General features: G+C 46.0%; 1 protein-coding gene across 3 annotated transcripts in view; it reads right to left on the bottom strand.

The window, feature by feature from the left end:
- Positions 1–434: 434 nt before the first annotated feature.
- ncam1a (neural cell adhesion molecule 1a) overlaps positions 435–20,536 on the bottom strand; it is a gene marked incomplete at its 3' end in the record, with an annotated part of 163,244 nt that continues 143,142 nt past the window's right edge. For 2 of the 3 annotated variants that reach the window (XM_084473851.1, XM_084473849.1), the window contains 5 exons: positions 19,414–19,538; positions 18,505–18,685; positions 7,382–7,583; positions 6,721–6,837; positions 435–609 (listed from right to left, as the gene is read on the bottom strand). In XM_084473851.1, coding sequence (XP_084329977.1) covers positions 435–609; positions 6,721–6,837; positions 7,382–7,583; positions 18,505–18,685; positions 19,414–19,538 — 800 coding nt within the window. The remainder of the gene's footprint in view (positions 610–6,720; positions 6,838–7,381; positions 7,584–18,504; positions 18,686–19,413; positions 19,539–20,536) is intronic. The other variant, XM_084473850.1, reaches the window with a different exon arrangement.

The raw sequence follows: 20,536 nt of genomic DNA, 5'->3' as shown, positions 1-20,536 counted from the left end.
CCGCCTCGTTATCTAACGCACCCAGGTGTGCAGCACACCACCGCTGTGGAAACCGAAGGCTGTTTTTATCGTTCTTACTTCTCCGGCCTTTCTTTTTACCATGCATTTTTGTCAACTTATTTATCTGCCTTCCCCATGTTGTCCCTATTGTTGTTGTTGTGTATCCTAGAGAAGTCACATGGTTTTCAGACTTCCCTTGCAAACCCAGCCCCACCACCCCGTATCCCGAACCCAAAAATCCAAACCCCTACCACCCAGCCTCCCCCTAACCCCACCCCAACCCCACCCTACTAAGCCACCGTCCTCCACCTCCACTTCCAACCTCTCCTCTTCCTCCACACCTGCTCACATTAAACACTGTTGGAGGAATTAGAAGGTGCAGGCAATGTGGAGGTTAAGGTGGTGGTGGTGGTGGGTGGGGGTCCCCGAAGGAGTTAGGCTTTGCTCTCGTTGCCGTTGGCAACGGGGGCCTCGTTTGGGACGGTCTTCACCTCGGCGGTGGAGTTGGGCACGACGTCCACCTCCTTCACCTCCTTCGTCTCCTTGTCGTTAGCCTCCTTGGTGATAGCATTGTTAGCGTTAGCCTTGTCGTCGTTCGCCACTTTGCTACTGTGCGTGGGAGAGAGAGGGAGGGAGCGAGAGATTAGAGAGGAAGGAGATGGGGCATACAAATGGCAAGATTATTCTGCTAAGCAAATGCTAAAGCAAAAAACGAAAACATCTGCTCACAGTACAAAAAACACCAAATAATACAAATGATCTTTGTTGCCTTAGTAACATTCACATGAGATAACCTTGTTGCTTCACAGTGCGTCTCTGAGCACTGTAATCATATTGCCTTTTTGCCTCACTTTCAATTTCTACCTCAGTTGTGTATGCTCAGAAAGACTAAACATTTCAGCTGCTTTTTTTGTGGCACTTCTTTGTGGAGGATACATTCCACTTGAAAATAACAAGTGTGTGTGTGTCTATGTGTGCATGTGTGTGTGCAGACACACAGAGAGAGAGAGAGAGAGAGAGAGAGAGCGAGCGAGAAAGAAACCGAGAGAGAGAGAAAGAGAGAGAGAGTTAAAAACACATGCATGAATGGAGTGTTTGTCTCCTCTCTATTTTGTGTCCTGGTGGAACTGAATGCATTTCACACATAATGGGATCGTGGCTCTCGATCCGGGCCAGACATGGACTCGGGAGAGCACGGACGTCCAAGCTATTTTGACACAAACAATGTGACGGTGGAGTGGGGACGGGCCAGGCCATACGGTACAGTATGCAGAAGGAAGAGCAGCGGCACAATGGCCAGAGAGAGGGGGGGGGGGGTGGAACGGTGAGAACCAGGGGGAACCCAGCCGTAAATCCGGTGTTCCTAACCGGCGACAAGTGGGATTACAAGCTGGACGCAAGGATAAAAGGCTGTGTTTGTCATTCGGCAGGAACATTTTTATCGTGGATGATTGTTGTTGACGTTGGCGGAGGCCAATTTAAGGGCGTTGTTTTTACAAAATACAACCCGCTTTCAAATCACGGCATCAACCGCTTTCTTAAGCCCCCTTTCACACTTTGCAGTATTGTCCTTCCAAGTGCTGGAAGATTTCCTCCATGGGGTCATTTGTGAAAGGCAACAGGGATCGATAACCAGGGAAATCTGCAGCGGGGCAAATTGTCAGCTCAAGACCTAACAACATGTCCCGGTAACTGCCGGTTATGGCTGTGTTGTGAGTGAGAGCAGTCACATCGCCCGTAGAGGCACGTCCAGGGTTCGTTCTGTCTGACCAGACACGTTCACGTGGGGGGGGGGGGGGGGGGCGAGCGAACCAATCACAAGGCTCCGCTGAGGACGTTTTTGAATCCACAACGGTTTGTTTATTGAATGCTCCGATGCTTTTCGGTTGATCCGATGACAACATCAATACAGCTTATTTTGTCTGCAAACAAGCTCCGTTATCAATGACGGCTGGGAAACTGGTCGGGTTCCGAGATAAGGGAGAGCTCCTCTTGGCCCGCAGGTTTTTTTTTATGGCAGCTGGCATCCAGCATTCCAGCATTGCATTAATTGCCTTCCAATGGAATGTCCATTGACCCATCTATTCCGGTGTTGCTATGCCACGTGTAAGAGGGCGCAGGACGGAAGTCTTCCAGACTTGTGGACATCCATCCGTTTGTGAATAGTGAACATCAGATGCGGTGTCTCAAAGGTTATGCCATGTCATCCACCGGGAACCATGTCTCAAAGGGGGCTTAAGGGAAAAAAAAACATTTTTCTAGTGCAAATGCAATCATGAAAAATATGATGCAAACTGCGATGTGTTTTATAACATCCAAAATACTTTCCTCAATCTGACAAAGTGTATCTCATCACATTCTGATTTGCTTCGGCGAGCAGAGGAAGTCTGTGTTAGCCCCCTGCTTGTAAACTGTCCAGACCATTCTTTAATACATGGCTGCCTGCAACACTGGGAACCTGCCTTACCACCTTGTGTTGCTATAGTACAGAGAATCAATATCCACTTATAATTATTATCTATACCCGCTGAGGAGAGCGAGAGTGGGTGTGTGTGTGTGTATGCGTGTGTGTGCGTGTGTGTGTCCACGTTTGTGTGTTATGCGTGTCTTTCCGTCCATGTCTGTATTTCTGTGTGCATTTGTATTTCTGTGTGTGTATGTGCTTGTGGGACTATATGTGTGTGCGTGCGCGCATGTGTGTCCAAACCAAACTTTGAGAGGAACTCCTAGCGCCGCCTGTTTTCTGTTAACAACGGCGTGGCGCCTGTACAACACCAGTCACATATTTGTCCTCCCCCTGTAAAGCCCTAGCACTCCCAACAGGACATGACCTCACACATCACAGCAAAGGAAGAGGAGGAGGACGAGGAAGAGTAATAAATAAATAAAAAAAAAAACGAAGGAAGGTCCCAAAAAAGAGGAGCTGGTGTAAATATTTTAACAGGGCCCTGTTACAGCCGCATCCCTCCTGGCCATGTTTGAGCACGACTGAGTTTGGCAAGAGGCACCGCACCACAAACCCTCGCATAGCACAGGAAGTTGAGCGCCAGGGCAGCTTCCTGCACACTCATCACTTAGCCGAGGTTAGGAAGTTGTTCGGTAGATTTTTTTTTTTCGCACGCTGTCTCAGCAGTTTGGTTTTGAAGTATTTAGCCTTTTTGAGATTAAACGGCCTGTTGTTTAACGTCAAGTCATATAAAATGTGCATTGTTTGGAATGAAGTGGCATCCGGCGGACAGGACTGACATGTAGTAGAATATTCATAAGAATGTTTTAATGAGGGTATGTTTTTATATGATTGTATAATGGGTTAGGTACGTAGGTACACAGGACGGTACAGGCCACCCTACCTTCTCCTAAGTCGTCGAAGTGTGTGTGTGTGTGTGTGTGTGTGTGTGTGTGTGGGGGGGGTATTCAGTTGGTTGCAATCTGCATCTTCACCACTCGATGCCACTAAATCCTACATGCTACACCTCTAATCATAAAACGACACTCTTTTCAATAGGTGGGCTTTCCAAGCCAACGTATCTAGCCCATGAACCATCAATATAGCTACCTAAAATCCTGCCTGTCTGTCTGCCTGCTTATCTATGTGGGTAAAAGACTGGTGGTCACTCCAAAAGGAGCAATATCTCACTTAATTCCGCTGCAGCATTTTGTGCGTGTATGCATGTGTATGTGTTTATATATTGTTGATATATATGTGTGTGTGTATGTGTATGTATGTGTGGAAGAGATACCGTGTGTGAGCGTATGTGAGTGAGTGAGTGAGTGTGTTTGAACACATGTGAGTGTGCATGTCGGTGTGTATGTGGGTCAAACAGAATGCAGCCTACTGTCTCAGTAAATATATGCCCTGGGAAAAAAAAGAGTCTGCAAACCAACACACTCAAAGAGAGTTTGTTTCTGAGAGCGGTGCTCTTAAATCCAGCATGAAACTTGGAGCTGCCTCAGCATTCTTGCGATCAAACACCCATCTTACTCTGGCGGATTCTGCCAAACATAGCCCTCGGCTGAGAGAGAGATATCAACAAGAGGCAGCCCCTGAACTAGTGTTGACATTTAGCGGTTGTGATTCATGTATCATTAGAAAAACAAATCACCGACACTTCTTTCTCCTAGTGTCTGCCGATGAACGGTGAGCATGAAACACTCACATGCAAGCACTTAGTTTGTTATTGGTATATTGTCACACATCATTATATGGGCAGGGTTGTGCAATTCAGCCACTGGTTAATATTTCAGGAGTTATATTTATATTTCGGAAAGTTTGGAGCAGTAAAACTGAGCAGGAATGTTACATTTTTAAAAACGAGCGAAGGCTGAATCATCCCTGCAGAATTACTGGCGAGAGAATACAAGAAGCCATGTCATAAGTTAAATCCTGACATGAGAAATGCAGAGTTAGTGTGAGGAAGGGAGTGGGGCAGAAAGGGAGGGAGGGAGGGGAAAGGGTGATCACAGAGATAGAAAGTGCACTTCAATCCTAGAGTTAGAAAGATAAATGTCCCCACATGACCAAGTCTAGTTTGATTCATGCGTTATTTAGCACCGCCGCCACCATCAGAGCTGCGTCACTCATAATTCATAAGACAGACGCAGTCGTCAGTTGTCAGGGGATAAGAAGCCAGCAGTGATGTCAACAAAAAAGGTAAATGCGTTGTTGCCGCGGAGGTTGGGGAGCTGCGATCAGACGAAGAGATCCACGCGGTGTTGTTCTGTTCAGCGGTGTATCGGCCTGCTGGCGTAATCAGGTGTATAAAACATAACACTGAGAATTGGCCTGTCAAAGTTAAAGCAAAACAACTTTTTATCTATTTTTGATCTCATCTGTTCTTGGAGAACAACGGTAAGCAGCCAATGATCAATGTGTTTCGTAAACAGTTGGATGCCTGATGCCTGCCTCGTTTTTTCAACTGCGAAAATTTAAGAAATATAAGAAAGAAAAGAATGGCAGGAACTCGCTGGAAAGAAATGAGAAGAAGAAGCAACACTGGCTGGAATTGCTAATCGACTACGGGAAAGAGAGTGGCAAGAAGAAGTATATTTAAATGCATACTAATCACTATTCTTCTAATCAGTATGATACGCTAATTATCGCCAGGTTAGCTGAGTAATTAGGCCAGTAGTCAAAGTACTCAGATTACATTAAATTGTCTAAATTGTCAAGTACATGCCACCTTAATTAGAGCGCATTATTGCAATCCCGTGAGGGCTGAAGTCTGCTACTACACGTGAAGTCTGCTACTATTGACACACACAGTTTGATTTCCATTGGTTGATTGCTGATGATTGTTTGTGATTGGTTGGGAAGGAGGGGATGGGAGGTGGGGGGGGGGGCAATGAAGTTAGATGGACACTGGTGACATTCTTAAGATCGGTGCTCAGCGGTGGTCAATTCCAGGTCCGTAAATAAAAACAAACAAAACAATAAAGCCTTGCTGTGCTCCAGCCCCAACCCGGCTATTGTTCTGTCGTGTTGAGTTTAATAGCAACTTCAAAAAAATCAAGAGAGGACTGTTACTTTCTAGACCTGGAATTTCCACCTCTGCATGTCAGCAAGACGGATGAGAGCCGCAGCCTCCGAGCGGGGCGGCGTATGGGGTGAGGTTGCAGGGGGGTGGTGGTGGTGGGGGTGGGGGGGTGGGTTGTGTTGGGGCTGGACATGGAGATGGTCATACTCGGCCTTGGTGGTGGAAGCAGCGCTCGGGGAACCCGTGGACTCCTTGGGCTCAGCGGTCTTAGCGTCCGGCTCCGAGGCAGCGGTAGCCGCGGTAGCCGCGGCAACCGCCTTCGGCGCCTCGGTAACGCCCGAGCTCTCGCTCAGGTCCACCAGGGGGCCCACGACGGGCGTGGCGGAGGGCGTAGCGCCCGGCGGAGCGGGCCCGCTATCTTCGCTCCCCGCGCTAGCCAGAGGAGATGCTTCGGCGGCGCTTTTGCCGGTTTCGACCGCGGCGGCGGCGGCGGCGGCGGCGGTGGTGGCGGCGGCGGCGGCGGAGCGTTCACTAGCGCCGGGGGTTGAGTTAGAGGCAGCGGTGGGCAGCGAGTTCACCACCGGGGAAGTAGTGTCTGGACTGGTGGGCCTGATGGGGGGGGGGGGGGGGGGGGGGGTGAGTGGGTAGGAGATGTGAGGGGAGTGGGGGAGGTGGTGGTAGGGTGTTGTGGTGGTGGTAGAGGAATAAGGAGTAAGTGGGGGGGGGCGATCACCCAAGGAGAGACGAGGAGAGAGCGAGAGAGACAAGGAGAGCAGAGAGCGAGAGAGAATTTAGAGTGTTGTGCATCGAGAGGGGTTTGTGCGTTACGGGAGAACAAAGACTCTTTGCGAAGACAGAACAAAGAGCGAGTGTTACCGAGGCCTTGGTGTTCAAGTGATGATAGTTAGCGACAAATTCATAAATTTAAAAAAAAAAAAAAAAAAAGACCAAATCAATGAAAGGCACGCTTACTGACATGAATCAGGACCAGGCGATTGAAACCTTGAACCGACCCAGGAGTATTTAGTTGAGTTCTTTGAACTAACCACCACATTTCCGCTACCATTATATGGAAATTGCCCCGCAAATGGGGCTCGGGCACTGTGCCCTACCAGTGCAATAGGCTTCATTTCTACCATGAGTGTGTTCACACAAACAACAATATCCATAGAAACACAGGGACCTATTCTGCTGTAAGTGGGTGGTGGATGGGCCTGGTTCCCCTGGCTGTGGCGGAGGTACTCACTCAGCCTCCGTCAAAGGGGTGGTCTCGCTGGGCTCTGTGGGAGCACCTCCGTCCTGGGTGGGGGGGTTCTCCTCCTCTGTCCTCACCTCCACAATGGGCTCCTTGGATTCGTCTTTCCTGTTTTTTTTTCCGAACACAAGGGCGAACACGAGTGTGAGCATGAGGGTGAACGTGGGCGTGAACATGAGCGTGAGTGTGAACATACAATTGAGGCCAGCTGATGACGGCCAGCCCACCTCCATCAATAGCGCCACAGCCCAGATACTACTGTCTCTCGCTCCACTGTGTCTCTCAATCTCTCTCTCTCTTTCTCTCTCACTGTGCCTCTCAATCTCCTTCTCTTTCTCCAATCTGTGTCTCTACGTCTCTCCCCCTCGGGCTCCCCTGCGTTTCTCAACGTCTCTCTCGTGCTCCCCTGTGTCTCTCACTCGCTTTCTTCTCGGAAATATAATATTAAATATCGTGCTATGGCATAGCCAATCCTATTCTCCATATATCACAAAGAAGACACAGAGACAAAGTAACCAACAAACCTTTCCATGTACTGGTTTCCCATTCGATTCCTCACCATGAACTTCAGTCCCCTTACGGGCGTGTCTGTGTGTACGCAGTGGCGTGTGCGTGTGTGCGTGTGTGTGTGTGTGTGTGTGTGTGAACTCACGTGAACGCGGCTTTGCCCTCCTCGATGTCCTTGCCCTTGGCCCCGGGGCCCGTCTTGCCACAGAAGTTGACGGCGATGCACATGAGCAGGCCGCACTTGTTGAGGAAGTAGCAGGTGACGTCCACGCCCACCAGCAGCAGCAGGAAGACCACCATCAGGATGCCCACGATGGCGCCCGTCCCCAGGCCTGAGCCCCCCACTTCTGGATGGAGGAGGAGGCGGAGGAGGAGGAGGAGGAGGAGGAGGAGGAGGAAGAAGAAGAAAAAGGAGGACAAGGAGGAGACGGGAGGAGGAAGAGAATGAAGAAGATCAAGGTAGGGACAGAGGAGGAGGAGGAGGAGGAGGAAGATGAGGAGGATGAAGAGGAGGGTAGCAAAGAGACACAGTAGCAAATGACAATAGGAGGAGAACAAAGAAAGAAAAAAAAAAGAATGCATTGGGATAACAAAAGGAGAGAGGAAATGAGGAAAGAAGGACAGATACATTGAGAGACAAGGCGAGCCAAGTGGGACAGCAGAGCGAGAGAGAGAGAGAGAGAGAGAGAGAGAGAGAGAGAGAGAGAGAGAGAGAGAGAGAGAGAGAGAGAGAGAGAGAGAGAGAGAGAGAGAGAGAGAGAGAGAGCAAGATAGATGGATGGGAAATGGGGAGAATAAGTGGAGAGGTGTCAGGCTTTAATGACATAATCTTGGCAATTTCAACGATCAAGGCGTGTGGTTCGTTATAGAGGAGAGATACGGAGAGAAAACAAATCATGATGTTTCATCATCTAATGTTCTCCAGCAGCGCGTTTACTTACACGGCACTCATACGCACACACTTGAGGCCTTTGCTTGCTTCCATTGCAGCTCATACAAGAATTCATTAGTCGCGTACATTCTTATAATCACTATGTTTAAACACAAACAGCATCCAATCGGCGAATAACAAGTGATGTGCTAAGAGCCCGGGTAAAGGATGAACGATAAACGGGAAAGGGACAAACATGTTGCATGCCAGTAGTGCATCGCCTGAAGGAATTTATTTCCTTTAGTGTGGATATGGTTTTAAAGTTGCACATTACATGCAACAGGCCGTATGAAATGTCTCATGAGAAATGCATGGCTTGATCAATTATTTATACATGCCATTTATTGTATAGAATGTGTACAATATGAAATGTGCCATTGTTGTTTCAACCGAGTCCATTTTTGTGTCAGGAGGACTGACTATGTGGAAGCCATTTCCAAGGAGGATTTGGTGTGATCCTGCCAGAAGCACATCCAGTTTTCATCAAATGTGCCTCAAATGTGTTTTCCAATATGGGCGTGGACAAAAATGTTTACCACATAAATTAAAATAAATCAGGGGTGAGTTATTAGCCCTGATTACTGAATCCATGAATCACAGGACAATTGTGTTCAGTGCTTCACAGGCCACACAACTCTCCAAGATGATTTCCTTGCACCCCTTCCTTGGTTGGTCGATAAATAGACCAACCGCAGGAGTTTAACAAATGACCTCTGGTGTGCTGTTGTCATAATGTTCAGGTCAAAGCAAACAGCATGCCGACCAGATGAGTTATGTCTTCTATGTTTCACTGGAAACATCAGCACGGGTTTACATGCTTGTATTTATCTTACTTTTGACTACATACTAAATGCTATATATATTATAGTACAGGGAGTGATTTGTTGGATTATTATTTGTTATATTACATTACAATTTACTATAATCTACCACAATCAATCATATAATTTAAAAAGGAAAGCTTGACAAAAGCACCTTAAGAAGAAAATTTCAATGGTAAATGGCGGCGACATTGGCATGGACATTCAAATGCGTCGATGCAGTAGGCAACACATTTTTTATCTATATGAAAACAGCACATGCATTTCAAAGACCATTTACCAGCAGCAGCCCAGGAGAGGCATTGTGCAATTTACATCCAAGTATGCAACCAATGGCAGCCCTTGAGCATTTAGTGGAGGACAAAAACAACACAATCATCCATTCCACCTGACCCAGGATATAAGTTTGCAACCAATTCCAGACATGAGCATAAGGCATTGTTTTGATTATGCTTTCCTAACAGCAAATTATGCTTTCCTGAAACCAAAGATGACATGTAAGTATGTACAGTTGTGTCAAATGTTTGTTTATCCTTTATTTTACAAGTCAATGCATTGTTGCCTGGTTGCATAATAGACAGCTGTTTCTATTCTGCAATGGGACCTGTTCTCTATTGAAACCTTGGGAACCGAAGACATTGGAAAACATTTTAATTTAGTTGTCTCTAAAAATGGGACTTGATGTCTTCATGATCATGTTAGGCCTGTCTTGTTAGTGGTTTTCAGCAAGGATCACAACCAGCTACTTACCAAATCTCAAACTTGCAACATCTTTTCAAATCAATTTCAAATCAATAAATAGAGGAAATACAAAATAATACAATAACATAAAGATGAACGGTTAATTTCAACGTGCGCGATAATAATTGCAACGTCAATGTGCGGAAACTTCCTTCATCATTAGAAAACTTTTTCATGAAAAAACCCAAAGGAACGCAAAAAAAACACACTGCACCAAAACAGGAGCAAAAAAAACGAAATTGTTCTGAATACATTTACCATCTGGCACGTCAGCAAACCTCCACACACATTTAAAACATTCCTCCATACCCTCTCCCTAGCCGTCCCTTTTTCCAACGCTAGTCTATTAGAATGGATCTACCTTTCATTTGGGAGGTCAACAGACGGAAGGGCTGCGGGCCGACGCTCAAGGCTAAGCTCTTTATATCCGTGCTGCTCAACAAACATCGAAAAATACTCCTGGCATCCAGACATTCCAACGTGGTCCTCACGAAAGTGCTTTCAAAATAGTTATTCAGAAGACAAATACAGAAAGTAATCTACGTATTAGAGAGCCATTTGAGAAAAACTTGGAAAATTGCCGCAATACACATTAGAGTCATAACCATACACATAAAGCTGTAGATTAATAGGCACACTGCCAGGTTATGAGGTTCTTGTGAGATCAGTAGAGATTGGCCCATGTTTAATGTAATCCCAAATTTGTATCTGACCTGAATTGTCGGCTACAGCCGAAATAACATTCTGCATTTTGAACAAAATGAATCAACGGAGGACAATCTACAATGACAGGAACAAATGCACCGTGTGACTCCTCCACAGAAGCTCTGTAACAGGGGGGACCTGAAAAAAGGCGTTGAGATGTTTTCCCTCTCCATCCAGGAGTGTGAGTATTGACTCGGTGAGGTTTGCAGTTTCTCCTCCTCAGGTGAAAGCTGTTTAATCATGTCCAACAATAACACCTCTGTACTCAGCATCAGGCCCCTGGGGGGGGGGGGGGGGGGGGGGGGCCTTGAACCAAACCACAGCGTTTACTAGGAAATCCTTCCAACCCACCAGCCCAGTCAGTGTGTTTAGCTCAGCATTAAGGTCCACCACCGCCTCTGCTTCACTTGGAGCCGGTGGGGGGAGGGGGAAAGCATGGGTGGGTCGCTGCCCTCACGCTGCCTGCCGTGTGTGACAGCATAACAGTATGCACTTGCACTGCTGAGCCGCCGAAGAAGAAAATAAATAAGTTGCCGTCTTTTTTGATGGCCGGTGACAACAACGGCAAAATAAATAGTGTTGTGAGCCGTCGCGCCATCCCCCGATACACACCGGGTGGAAGTGGGAGGAGAGAGAGAGAGAGAGAGAGAGAGGAGAGAGAGAGAGAGAGAGAGAGACAGCCAGAGAGTGTGAGAAAATGTGAGAGAAAGAGAGAGTGTGAGAGGGAGAGGGAGTGTGTGAGAGAGAAAGAGAGAGAGAGAGAGAGAGAGAGAGAGAGAGAGAGAGAGAGAGAGAGAGAGGAGAGAGAGAGAGCGAGAGAGAGAGAGAGAGAGAGACAGCCAGAGAGTGTGAGAAAATGTGAGAGAAAGAGAGAGTGTGAGAGGGAGAGGGAGTGTGTGAGAGAGAAAGAGAGAGAGAGAGAGAGAGAGAGAGAGAGAGAGAGAGAGAGAGAGAGAGAGAGAGAGAGAGAGAGAGAGAAAGACACATACGCAGAGAGTGAGACACCACACACGCAGGGTGGCCGTGCGGGCCCTTGCTTATTCCTTTTGCCGTTCACTTCATTTACATTTTAACAGGTGTGATAAATCATGTGCCATGTTTTTTCTCAACCCACCACCCCATAGCCTACCTCCACCGCCACCCCCCCCCCTCACAACAGTGCAGAGGAAGGCTGTCGCAGTGGCGTGTAAGCCCCCCGGAACGGGAGCAGTCACGTATCTGAGTGTCAGCATGGAGTATAGAATATTTCTTTTTTGGGCTTGTCAGGCTTTCACAGCCCAAGCCCAGTCTAGAGCCCTGGTTCTGAAAGGAGCTCCTCTGTACCCCAGGTGGGCTGTAGCCTCGGACCACCGCCGCCGCTACATGGGAGAAGGTTTATCTTGAAATGTTAAGCCTGTGATTTAGCAACAGGCATTCAGGACACACTGAATGCAATCTCTCCCGAGGTGGCGGTGGCAGTAACGAAAAAAATGTTTGCATATGCGAAAGCTGTTTTGTATGTGTCGGTTTTTGGAAAACAGCTTTTCTTGAACTGTTTGTTGACATGTTTCTGCAGGGAGACCATAAGGCGTTACCTGAATATATGTTGGAAACATGACGGTGAATAGGCCATCCTAAAGCACATTTTGCATCTTTACAACACTTAAAATCTCCGGTGGCGTAACATATTTGAAACACTTTCAGAAAATAAATTATAATAATTTTAATATCTATCAATATCTTTCCTTGCACAATTTTGATGGAAGGAAATTACCAAATTAAGCCCCTGCGTTTTATTTTATTTTCATTTCATAGTTAATTTTAGTTTATATATTTTTTTATATAATTTATATATAATGACATATAATATGTCATTATATTATATTATATTATAATGGAACTAACATTGAAAAAAAAATCAGATTAGCTTCACAGTACACTCTTGGTTGTTAAGGATACCCAGAAAAGATTGTGCATCTGGGCAGGAGGGAGGGGATTGCACCTCGGTCTGGTATTAAAAGATTCCTAATCAGCGATACCTGATTTAGACTGAGGCAGTAGCGTGCGGTGATCCTAAATTTCAGTGGGGCAGAAACTATTGGCGTATGACCACACCCACAATTTACATGTTTTTTTAATATTTACATATTATATACATATATGATATTGTATTATATATATATATATATATATACGTATATATATATATATATATATATATATATGTATATATATATATAGGCTTCACATCACTCACACTCATGGTCTATAAATCCCCTTGTCCTGTTGTCTGATGGCTTCTCTTCCAATTTTAACCTCTCAAATGGGTTTCTTAACAGAAACTCAACACTATTCATCACAGGTGCAACACCACTCGCCATATCTGCATCTGATATAGAAACGACGAAAGATACTGGCGGAATAATTAGAGTTAAAACAACAACAGTTCTAGAATATGACCATGGGGCAGACTACTTTACGACCATAGGCGTGGATTGCAATTCTTATTGCAGCTTGCAGGGTTATGCGATAAACATACGGAGGAACGCGGCCGCTGAGCTGCCCTGCCCCAACATTGCATGACATGTTAAACTCAACTAGAATCACCACAACATCCAAAATGTGATAGTCGGAAAGCCTACAGAAACTATAGATAGTTAATGTGACAATCACATTATTAAAAATAGACTTGGAGCAATGATTTACTGAGGAACTATTTTTTTGATAGCATGCTTTTGCAAGTAGTTCGCTGCCCCACCTGCCCATATGGACGGCACGCACCTGGACTGAGGCTATTCCAGAGCAGATGGTGGAGGTTTTAGAGAGATGGAAGTCAGTTGTAGAAATGAAGCTGAAAAAGTATGAATAATAATGAAGGGAAACAAAATCCTATTGAAACAACACTGATAAGCGTTTGGCTCCTTGACTTTATCATATCCACAGTTTTCTCATTCCTTTACAAAAACACCAGTGGTGAGGGAAATGCAGGATTTAAATGGGTATTACATTAGGAAATAGCCTGCAATGGTGTCTTTCTAGACATTGGGTATCCTTGCATAAGAGCTACATTGATGTCCAGTACATTATGCACATGCACCCACATCCCAGTCCATCAGTCCAATGATTAGGTTGTATATTACAATATATGGGAAAACTATAATAAATAATATATTTATCAATGATACCTCCAACACAAAATGAAGATATGGCAAGGTGACACCTTATTTGGCGTTATACTAGCTAACTAGTGTGGCTGTGTGTTCACGAGTTCACAAGTTCTGATCACAGTCGCTCGTGGCGCAGTGCATCATGGGTATTTGAGTCAAAACATTGACTGTTCCTTCACTGCTTGAGAGCCATAAACCTGGCTATTCCCCAGCTCAACAAAACCAAAGATGGCATGGGCACACATTATATCGCATTGATCGCAAAACTTCAACAGTCAAATGAAGAATAGAAAAGGGAAGAGCAAGTGAAAAGAAGGGAAGGAGGTTGATCTCCACGCGCTCAGAAACATTTAAATGTGTACACTTGTTCTCGGAAATACACGTCATTCCTCAAAGAAAAAAGAAACACAATTTATTCATACTTACAATGAATACATGGCAATACACAGAGATGTACTTACAAAATAATTCTCAATATAATAATTTCATGTTATTGAAAATGAAATACAGCTAAAGCGTTAAGTTCCAGATATGCTCTGTCAGGTAAAAAGAGAGCGTAAAGCATCAAAATAATGAGTGTGCATCGACAATATCGGAGAATACCTTTTAAAAGATTATGTACACTTTGTCACAAAACATTATGTTTGATTCTTTTATTTTTCTCTCATCATCAACCATCTCCTTTTAACTGACAATGCAGTCCCAGGCCACTCTCTCTCTACAATAATGGACTTCAATCTTATGACACACAACAAGAAAAAAATATATTTCATCATCACAACCAGCAATTAATTCATCTCGCGTAGCATGTCCTCATTTTAACCTTGTGGACCATTAACATTTTCAAGCCTGAATGTGTGGATAGAAAAAACAGACATAAACAAAAACTAACAGAAAGTCCAGAGACTAGGCACGGTGTTTTGTGGACACACTCCGCGTAACCTAATTAACACACATTAGCATATTCAGAATGCCATTAGAACTTCAGAGAGGGGGATCTGCGCCTTCATGAATACACCGCCATCACGCCTCGCGTCTGCCTTGTTCACACTTGGGCCGTGCGTGGCGGTGCGGAGGAATTAATGTAGGTCAAAAGAGCACCTCTCCAGAAAGTAGACGATCGGTCGCCGATAACCATTACCAATGAGGTCTGGCGATCAATCCTCTGATGATCGGAGCGCAAGGCGTAAGTTGTTACACAAACAACCTGTATTTGATATTTGGAGGTGTGTCTTACTAAAACGTCGAGAGAGTGTGGGTCTTCGGTCCTGCGGCTGAGATGAATAAGCGTCTCAACGACAGAAACACTGTCTACTCATAAGTGAGATTCGGCTAGATGTCAGGGAGTATGGGCCATGGGAGCTAGCATACCAGTGACCATACCAGTTAGCACCAAGCAAGTTTCGTTGCCACGGTTCAGTGTACTGCCGTCGATAACGCGAACTGGGGAATACGGTGATGGACGTTTTAATTACACAACAAATGAGTGTCGTTTTGAGACACATTCATTGTGACTCATTGTGTTTTGTAATATTTAGCAAATTTTCCTCAATTTGTACGTTGGGGGATGCGGGCGTTGTCGGGTAACGGTTTAATAGCTCAAATTGGCCACATCTCTGAAGATCAAAGGCATTTCTCATGTGTTAACTTATCAGCAGTGTCTTCTGATTCAGTGCTAGCGTCTCCATGACAGTATAACCACTTCTGTTGTGTGATATTGACAACAGAAAAGAAAACCAAAAAAACAGTGCTGCATGTTTCCCTACGCAAATATTAAAAGATATGAAAAACAATCATAAGCATCATAAGGAATTAAAAAAACTAACCGAAAGCACAACTTCCCGATGACGCTCCCCCCCCTGTGTGACTTCATGACCAAACAGATGCCATGACTCTGTATTTTTCTCAACTTTTCGACGTGGCATTACTTTTTTTTTTATTCTCTCGCTCTCTTTCTTTCTTTCTTTCATTCTTTCGTTCTTGTGTGTGGCAGCACAAGGAGTCAAGATAGGCAACAAAAAAAGAAGAAAAAAGGGGGGAGCCAATCACGTGATTGGCCGAGGAGTCGGAAGTGGTGGTGGTGGTGGTGGTGGTGGTGGTGGTGGTGGGGGTCAAGTGTGAGTCGTGAGGAGGTGCATGGTGGGATTTGTGTGTGTGTGGGGTTGGTGGGCTCTTCCAGACTCCTCTTGGGCGCTGTGTGCATGTGTGTGTGCCTGTGTGTGTGTGTGTGTGTGTGTGTGCTCATGTGTGCGTGTGAGTGTGTGTCGTGGGGGACAGTTTATGAGAGCCACAAGACAGTGACCACGGACAGCAGGATAGATGCGGCGTTGCAGACCAGGGACGAGCAGCCCAGGGTGGCTGAGGTCGCCGGCGAGAACGGAGACCACACAGAGAAATAACACAAATAAATCACATCAAATGGAGGGAATGGATCCCGTGGGTTTTGTGTGTTTGTGAAATTGAAAAGAATGCCACATCAAGAGCAGAAATAGAAAAAAAGGTAAGCACAGAAGGAAGAAGTGTGTGTGTGTGTGTGTGTGTGTGTGTGTGTGTGTGTGTGTGTGTGTGTGTGTCAGGGATAAGATCCCACATGAGGGGGAGGAAGACAAGAGGAGGAAAAAGGGGAGAGTGAGGGAGGAGAGGAGGGGGGGGGCATGGGTGAGAGACAAACAGTGGGCAGAAGGAGAGAGAGAGAAGATTGAACAACAGGTCAGAACATGGAAACAAAAGTTTGAAAGGTCATCAGAGGCTGAATTCAGGCAAGTAAAGGCTCAGTGCAGTATGTGTGTGTGTGTTAGAAGAAAAACACACACACACACACACACACACACACACACACACACACACACACACACACACACACACACACACACACGTGTGAAGGATGGGTCATGACATGCATGCATGGAAAGTTACCGGAAGAAAGAGGTAGGTTGATTATTCAGAAAAAAAAGACAAGAGGAAGGGCCAATTTTTGAATGCAAAATACAAACAAGATGTTAATATTTTTCAAATGGTCACATTGTCATCAGCCACAAAGCATTGGAAAGGGAGCAGATGGCATGGATGTGAACCTGATATCCATGAACAGGGGGCTGTTGGTTTAGTATTTTTACCACGTCATGGCATGCCCTCAAATAGCCATGCAAAAAAGAACCAAAAACAACCGGCATTTCATAAGGTCATGTCCCTGAACTGCTTAGCCCAAGTAAAAAAAACTTAAAATAAAATAAATATATCTAAAAACAAAACAGAGTCAATATGAATCTATAGCTGTAGCTTGGGAGATTTGGATGGGCTGGATTGTGGTTATATTGGGTGTCCTTGAGAGAAATAGTTTCGACCAACACTTTATAACCATAATCATTATAGATATGTTTTCATGTTTGCACCTCTTTCATTGACATGCAGCATTGTATTTTTTGTCTTGTAGGACTGCTTTTGTGAGTCTCTGATAGAGAACACGGGCCAATTGTGAAAATGATTACGGAAAAATAATCAAAACATTTGCTTTGCGCTTGTGTGCTTACCTACTTATTCAAAAGGACTCATCACTCATGCACAAATAAAACGACACGTTGTTTACAGAAATTGAATTACCGCTCCCCCACCCCCCAAATAAGCCCAAAACAAACCGTTAGCGAAAATACTTTACCTTCTGCAATATAAATTATAATGTAGCACCAAGTCAACCCACAGAAGTGTTGAACCACTTCTAGCTGTGAGCCCTGTCACTATTAGGGTGTGTGCGCTACAACTGAGTACACACCCATCCGTGACAACATTTCTCATGGCTCGGAGTTAAAAATAAAGCCGGGGTCGTAACAGCAGCCGAGGCGGTTTTTACGACACACGTATGCAATCTCACACAAACAAATACACAAATAAACTAAAGAAAAGGCAGGTGACTTATTTACACCTGTGCTATTTTGCGTGATCCAAACCTCCCGTTGCTATTATGGTCGTTCGCCCCGATGAGCGCATGAAAATAATAACATAACATGATTTCCTTGCAATGCACCATGCACCCGAGGCTGCCTGCGTAGCGTCCCTGCTAAACGATTAGCCAAATCAATCTGGTTGTGCACTGCGCCATGCAAAAGGGCCCAAAGGGCTACCTCCCCACAGGTACTCCAGGCACATTACAGAGAGAGAGGGAGAGAGAGAGAGAGAGAGAGAGAGAGAGAGAGAGACGCCAGACAGACACACACACACACAGAGACAGACAGGACAGATATCGAGAAAAAAGACGAATGGATAGACACACACATATAGAATATGCAGTCCCCAAATAACACACTGAAGGTGTTCACACCAAACAGAGCCGGAGCACACTGCGGATTGCCCCTGGTGCAGGAGCGCCGAGGCAGACTGTGTGAAATGTGGGAGTACATCTGATGGATAATATGCGCTTAGGCTCGGCTCACCTGGTGCAGCGGAGAAGCTATTCTCCAATAAGTTTAGGGCCGGGAGAACAAAGCCTGATAAGGCCGGGCAATTGGAAGTTGAACTGCACCAAAGCTGGGCGGGTGAGGGAGTGAATCGTATCCGAGGACCTCATGACGTCAACATGAGTCGTGGTCCAGACTATGGTCGTTTCAGAGGACTTTAGAGGATACAGCTTTTATTTTATTTTTTTTTCTGGATTTTTTCAATTGGTGTTCCGAAAGGTCAAAGGTTGTTCGGTCATAACAACTGAACCGACGACTTCCTCCATCATTACCAGCCCAGCCCGGCTAAAATCGACTTTCTCCACCCAGAGAAGGACAATAGCTTTGACCAGGCTCAGTTCCGACTGGCTGGATTGTGCTCGATCCCACCAGATGGAGACACTCTGTCGGGTGGGGGGGTGCCAGCCTCAGCGTGCCATTTGGTTGGTGTGTTTTAGAGGGGGGGGGGGGGGGGGGTTAATAACGGAGCATACCTGGGATGGCGGTGGGCTGCGTGGCTGTCCTGAAGGAGACCATGGCCGGCTTGGACTTGCCCTGCATGTTCTGGGCCACCACATACACCTCGTACTCAGTGTTCCAGTCCAGAGGCTGCAGCACCACGTGGTCACTGCCGGAGGGCATTCTGATCTCAGGCTTCCAGTCGGACACGTGCTTCTGGAGCAGGGACCGGAGGGATGGGGAGCAGGGGGGAGGGAGGGAGGGAAGGGGTGGAGAGGGAGGGTAGGGAGGGGGGGAGAGAGAGAGAGAAAGAGAAAGAGAAAGAGAGAGAGAGAGAGGGCGGGCAGGCAGGCGGGCGGGAGGGACGGAGGGAGGGAGGGAGGGAGAGAGAGAGAGAAAGAGAGAAAGAGAAAAAGAGAGAGAGGGCGGGCAGGCGAGAGGGCGGGAGGGAGAGAGAGAGAGAGCGAGAGAGGGAGGGAGAGAGAGAGAGAGGGAGGGCGAGAGGGAGAAACAGAGACACAATGAGTTCCATACCTTTAGCTCCACCATCGAGGCAGAAGAAAACTAATGTGGAACCTGATGAGCAACAGAGTCGTGTTATGCATATTTTCAACAAAACATGCCAGGGGGCATCTGAAGATACATGAAGATAGTCTTTTGCATTCAAATCTAAATCACACTCATTTTCTCCTCAAATGACATCAATGGGTGAATGCAATACAATGAGTTAAAGATGACTCGACAATATCCCTGACACATAACCATATACAGGTATGACCCGTTTAAAGAGTGCCATGATGGAGAGTGACACACGTCGGCCCGTCATGACTGAGCTAATGCAGTTTAACAATACAGACACTCAGTGAAAGCACTGCAATAACGATAGCAACAACCCGCCCACTTTGGGCACCCCCCCTCTCTCGGTCCGCCCCGGGGATACTCACGGGTTTGTATCTGATCAGGTAGTGCAGAATGGGGCTGCCTCCGTCATCCTGCTTCACCCAGTTCACCTTGAGGGCGTTACCCTTCTTCTGCACCTTGGCCTCCAGCTTGGGTGCACTGGGTTCCCCTGGGCAGATCATAACAGGGACAATCGTCTTTAGCCAACAGCCGTTTCACACTAAACATTCCCCATGGGACCCAATGCCATCCTCAATGTCAATTAATCCGCGGCCGTGGGTTTTGATCTGATTGCTTGTTTTTTTTCACGCGTCCTCGTCAAGCGGCCTAACAGGTATTCCAATAAAGACGCACAATGCAGAGGACAATCTGTCAGAAACTCAAGGATGCGTTTCATCGCGTCGTGACGCATCAAGACTTTTAAAGGTTGCGTCCACTCGGATTAGTCCCTTGAACCACAAAGTGGACGCTAAAGTGTAATCGTGAGAAACAGAACATCCCCCCGCAACCCAGCCCCCCACCCCACCCCTCTTCTCCTAAATCAATTGGCAGGAATAGGAGATAATGAAAGCCATCTTTCACCTGTCACTTTTAATATTAGCGTTGAATGAGCTGGCAGGGCTCTTTCTCTCCAGCATGAGGAGGGAGCAGAGGGAGAACGGCCTCCATCTCTTTATTTTCCACCAATCAAAGTGGGAGACCTGTGATTGGCGGGAAAATAAGAATCCCCATCGGTGTACGTGAGCTGATTGACTGAATATGTATAGAACACTGTTTTGGGTAATTAAACTGTGAGGTCATTTGCCGTTGCCTTTAAATACTTTTTGCCGTCGCCTTTATATACAACAATTCAAACGTTTGTTTATTTTTCGAAAACAATCCCCAAACTGATCGACAATTTATGTTCAGGTGGGAAAGGTCTTCAAATTTCTGGGGACTTACTGGGGACTGCAGATGCAAATTAGCCTAAGGCTAACTCTGGTGCAATGCATCAAATGTTTACATTTATGTTTTTAATTGCACATGGTCCCTTTCAAATCAAATCAAATCAAATCAAAATCAAATCAAATTGGGAGCATTGGTATTTTCTTGGCGGGGTCGCTCAGCTATCTACACGTGTGTGATGTATGTGAGCAGGCAGGGCATTATTCTCAATAAGCGTCTGTT

Source organism: Micromesistius poutassou, assembly GCF_964030765.1.
Source record: "Micromesistius poutassou genome assembly, chromosome: 10".
In the NCBI taxonomy this organism is placed as follows: domain Eukaryota; kingdom Metazoa; phylum Chordata; class Actinopteri; order Gadiformes; family Gadidae; genus Micromesistius; species Micromesistius poutassou.
This window is presented reverse-complemented; position numbering and strand designations above follow the sequence as displayed.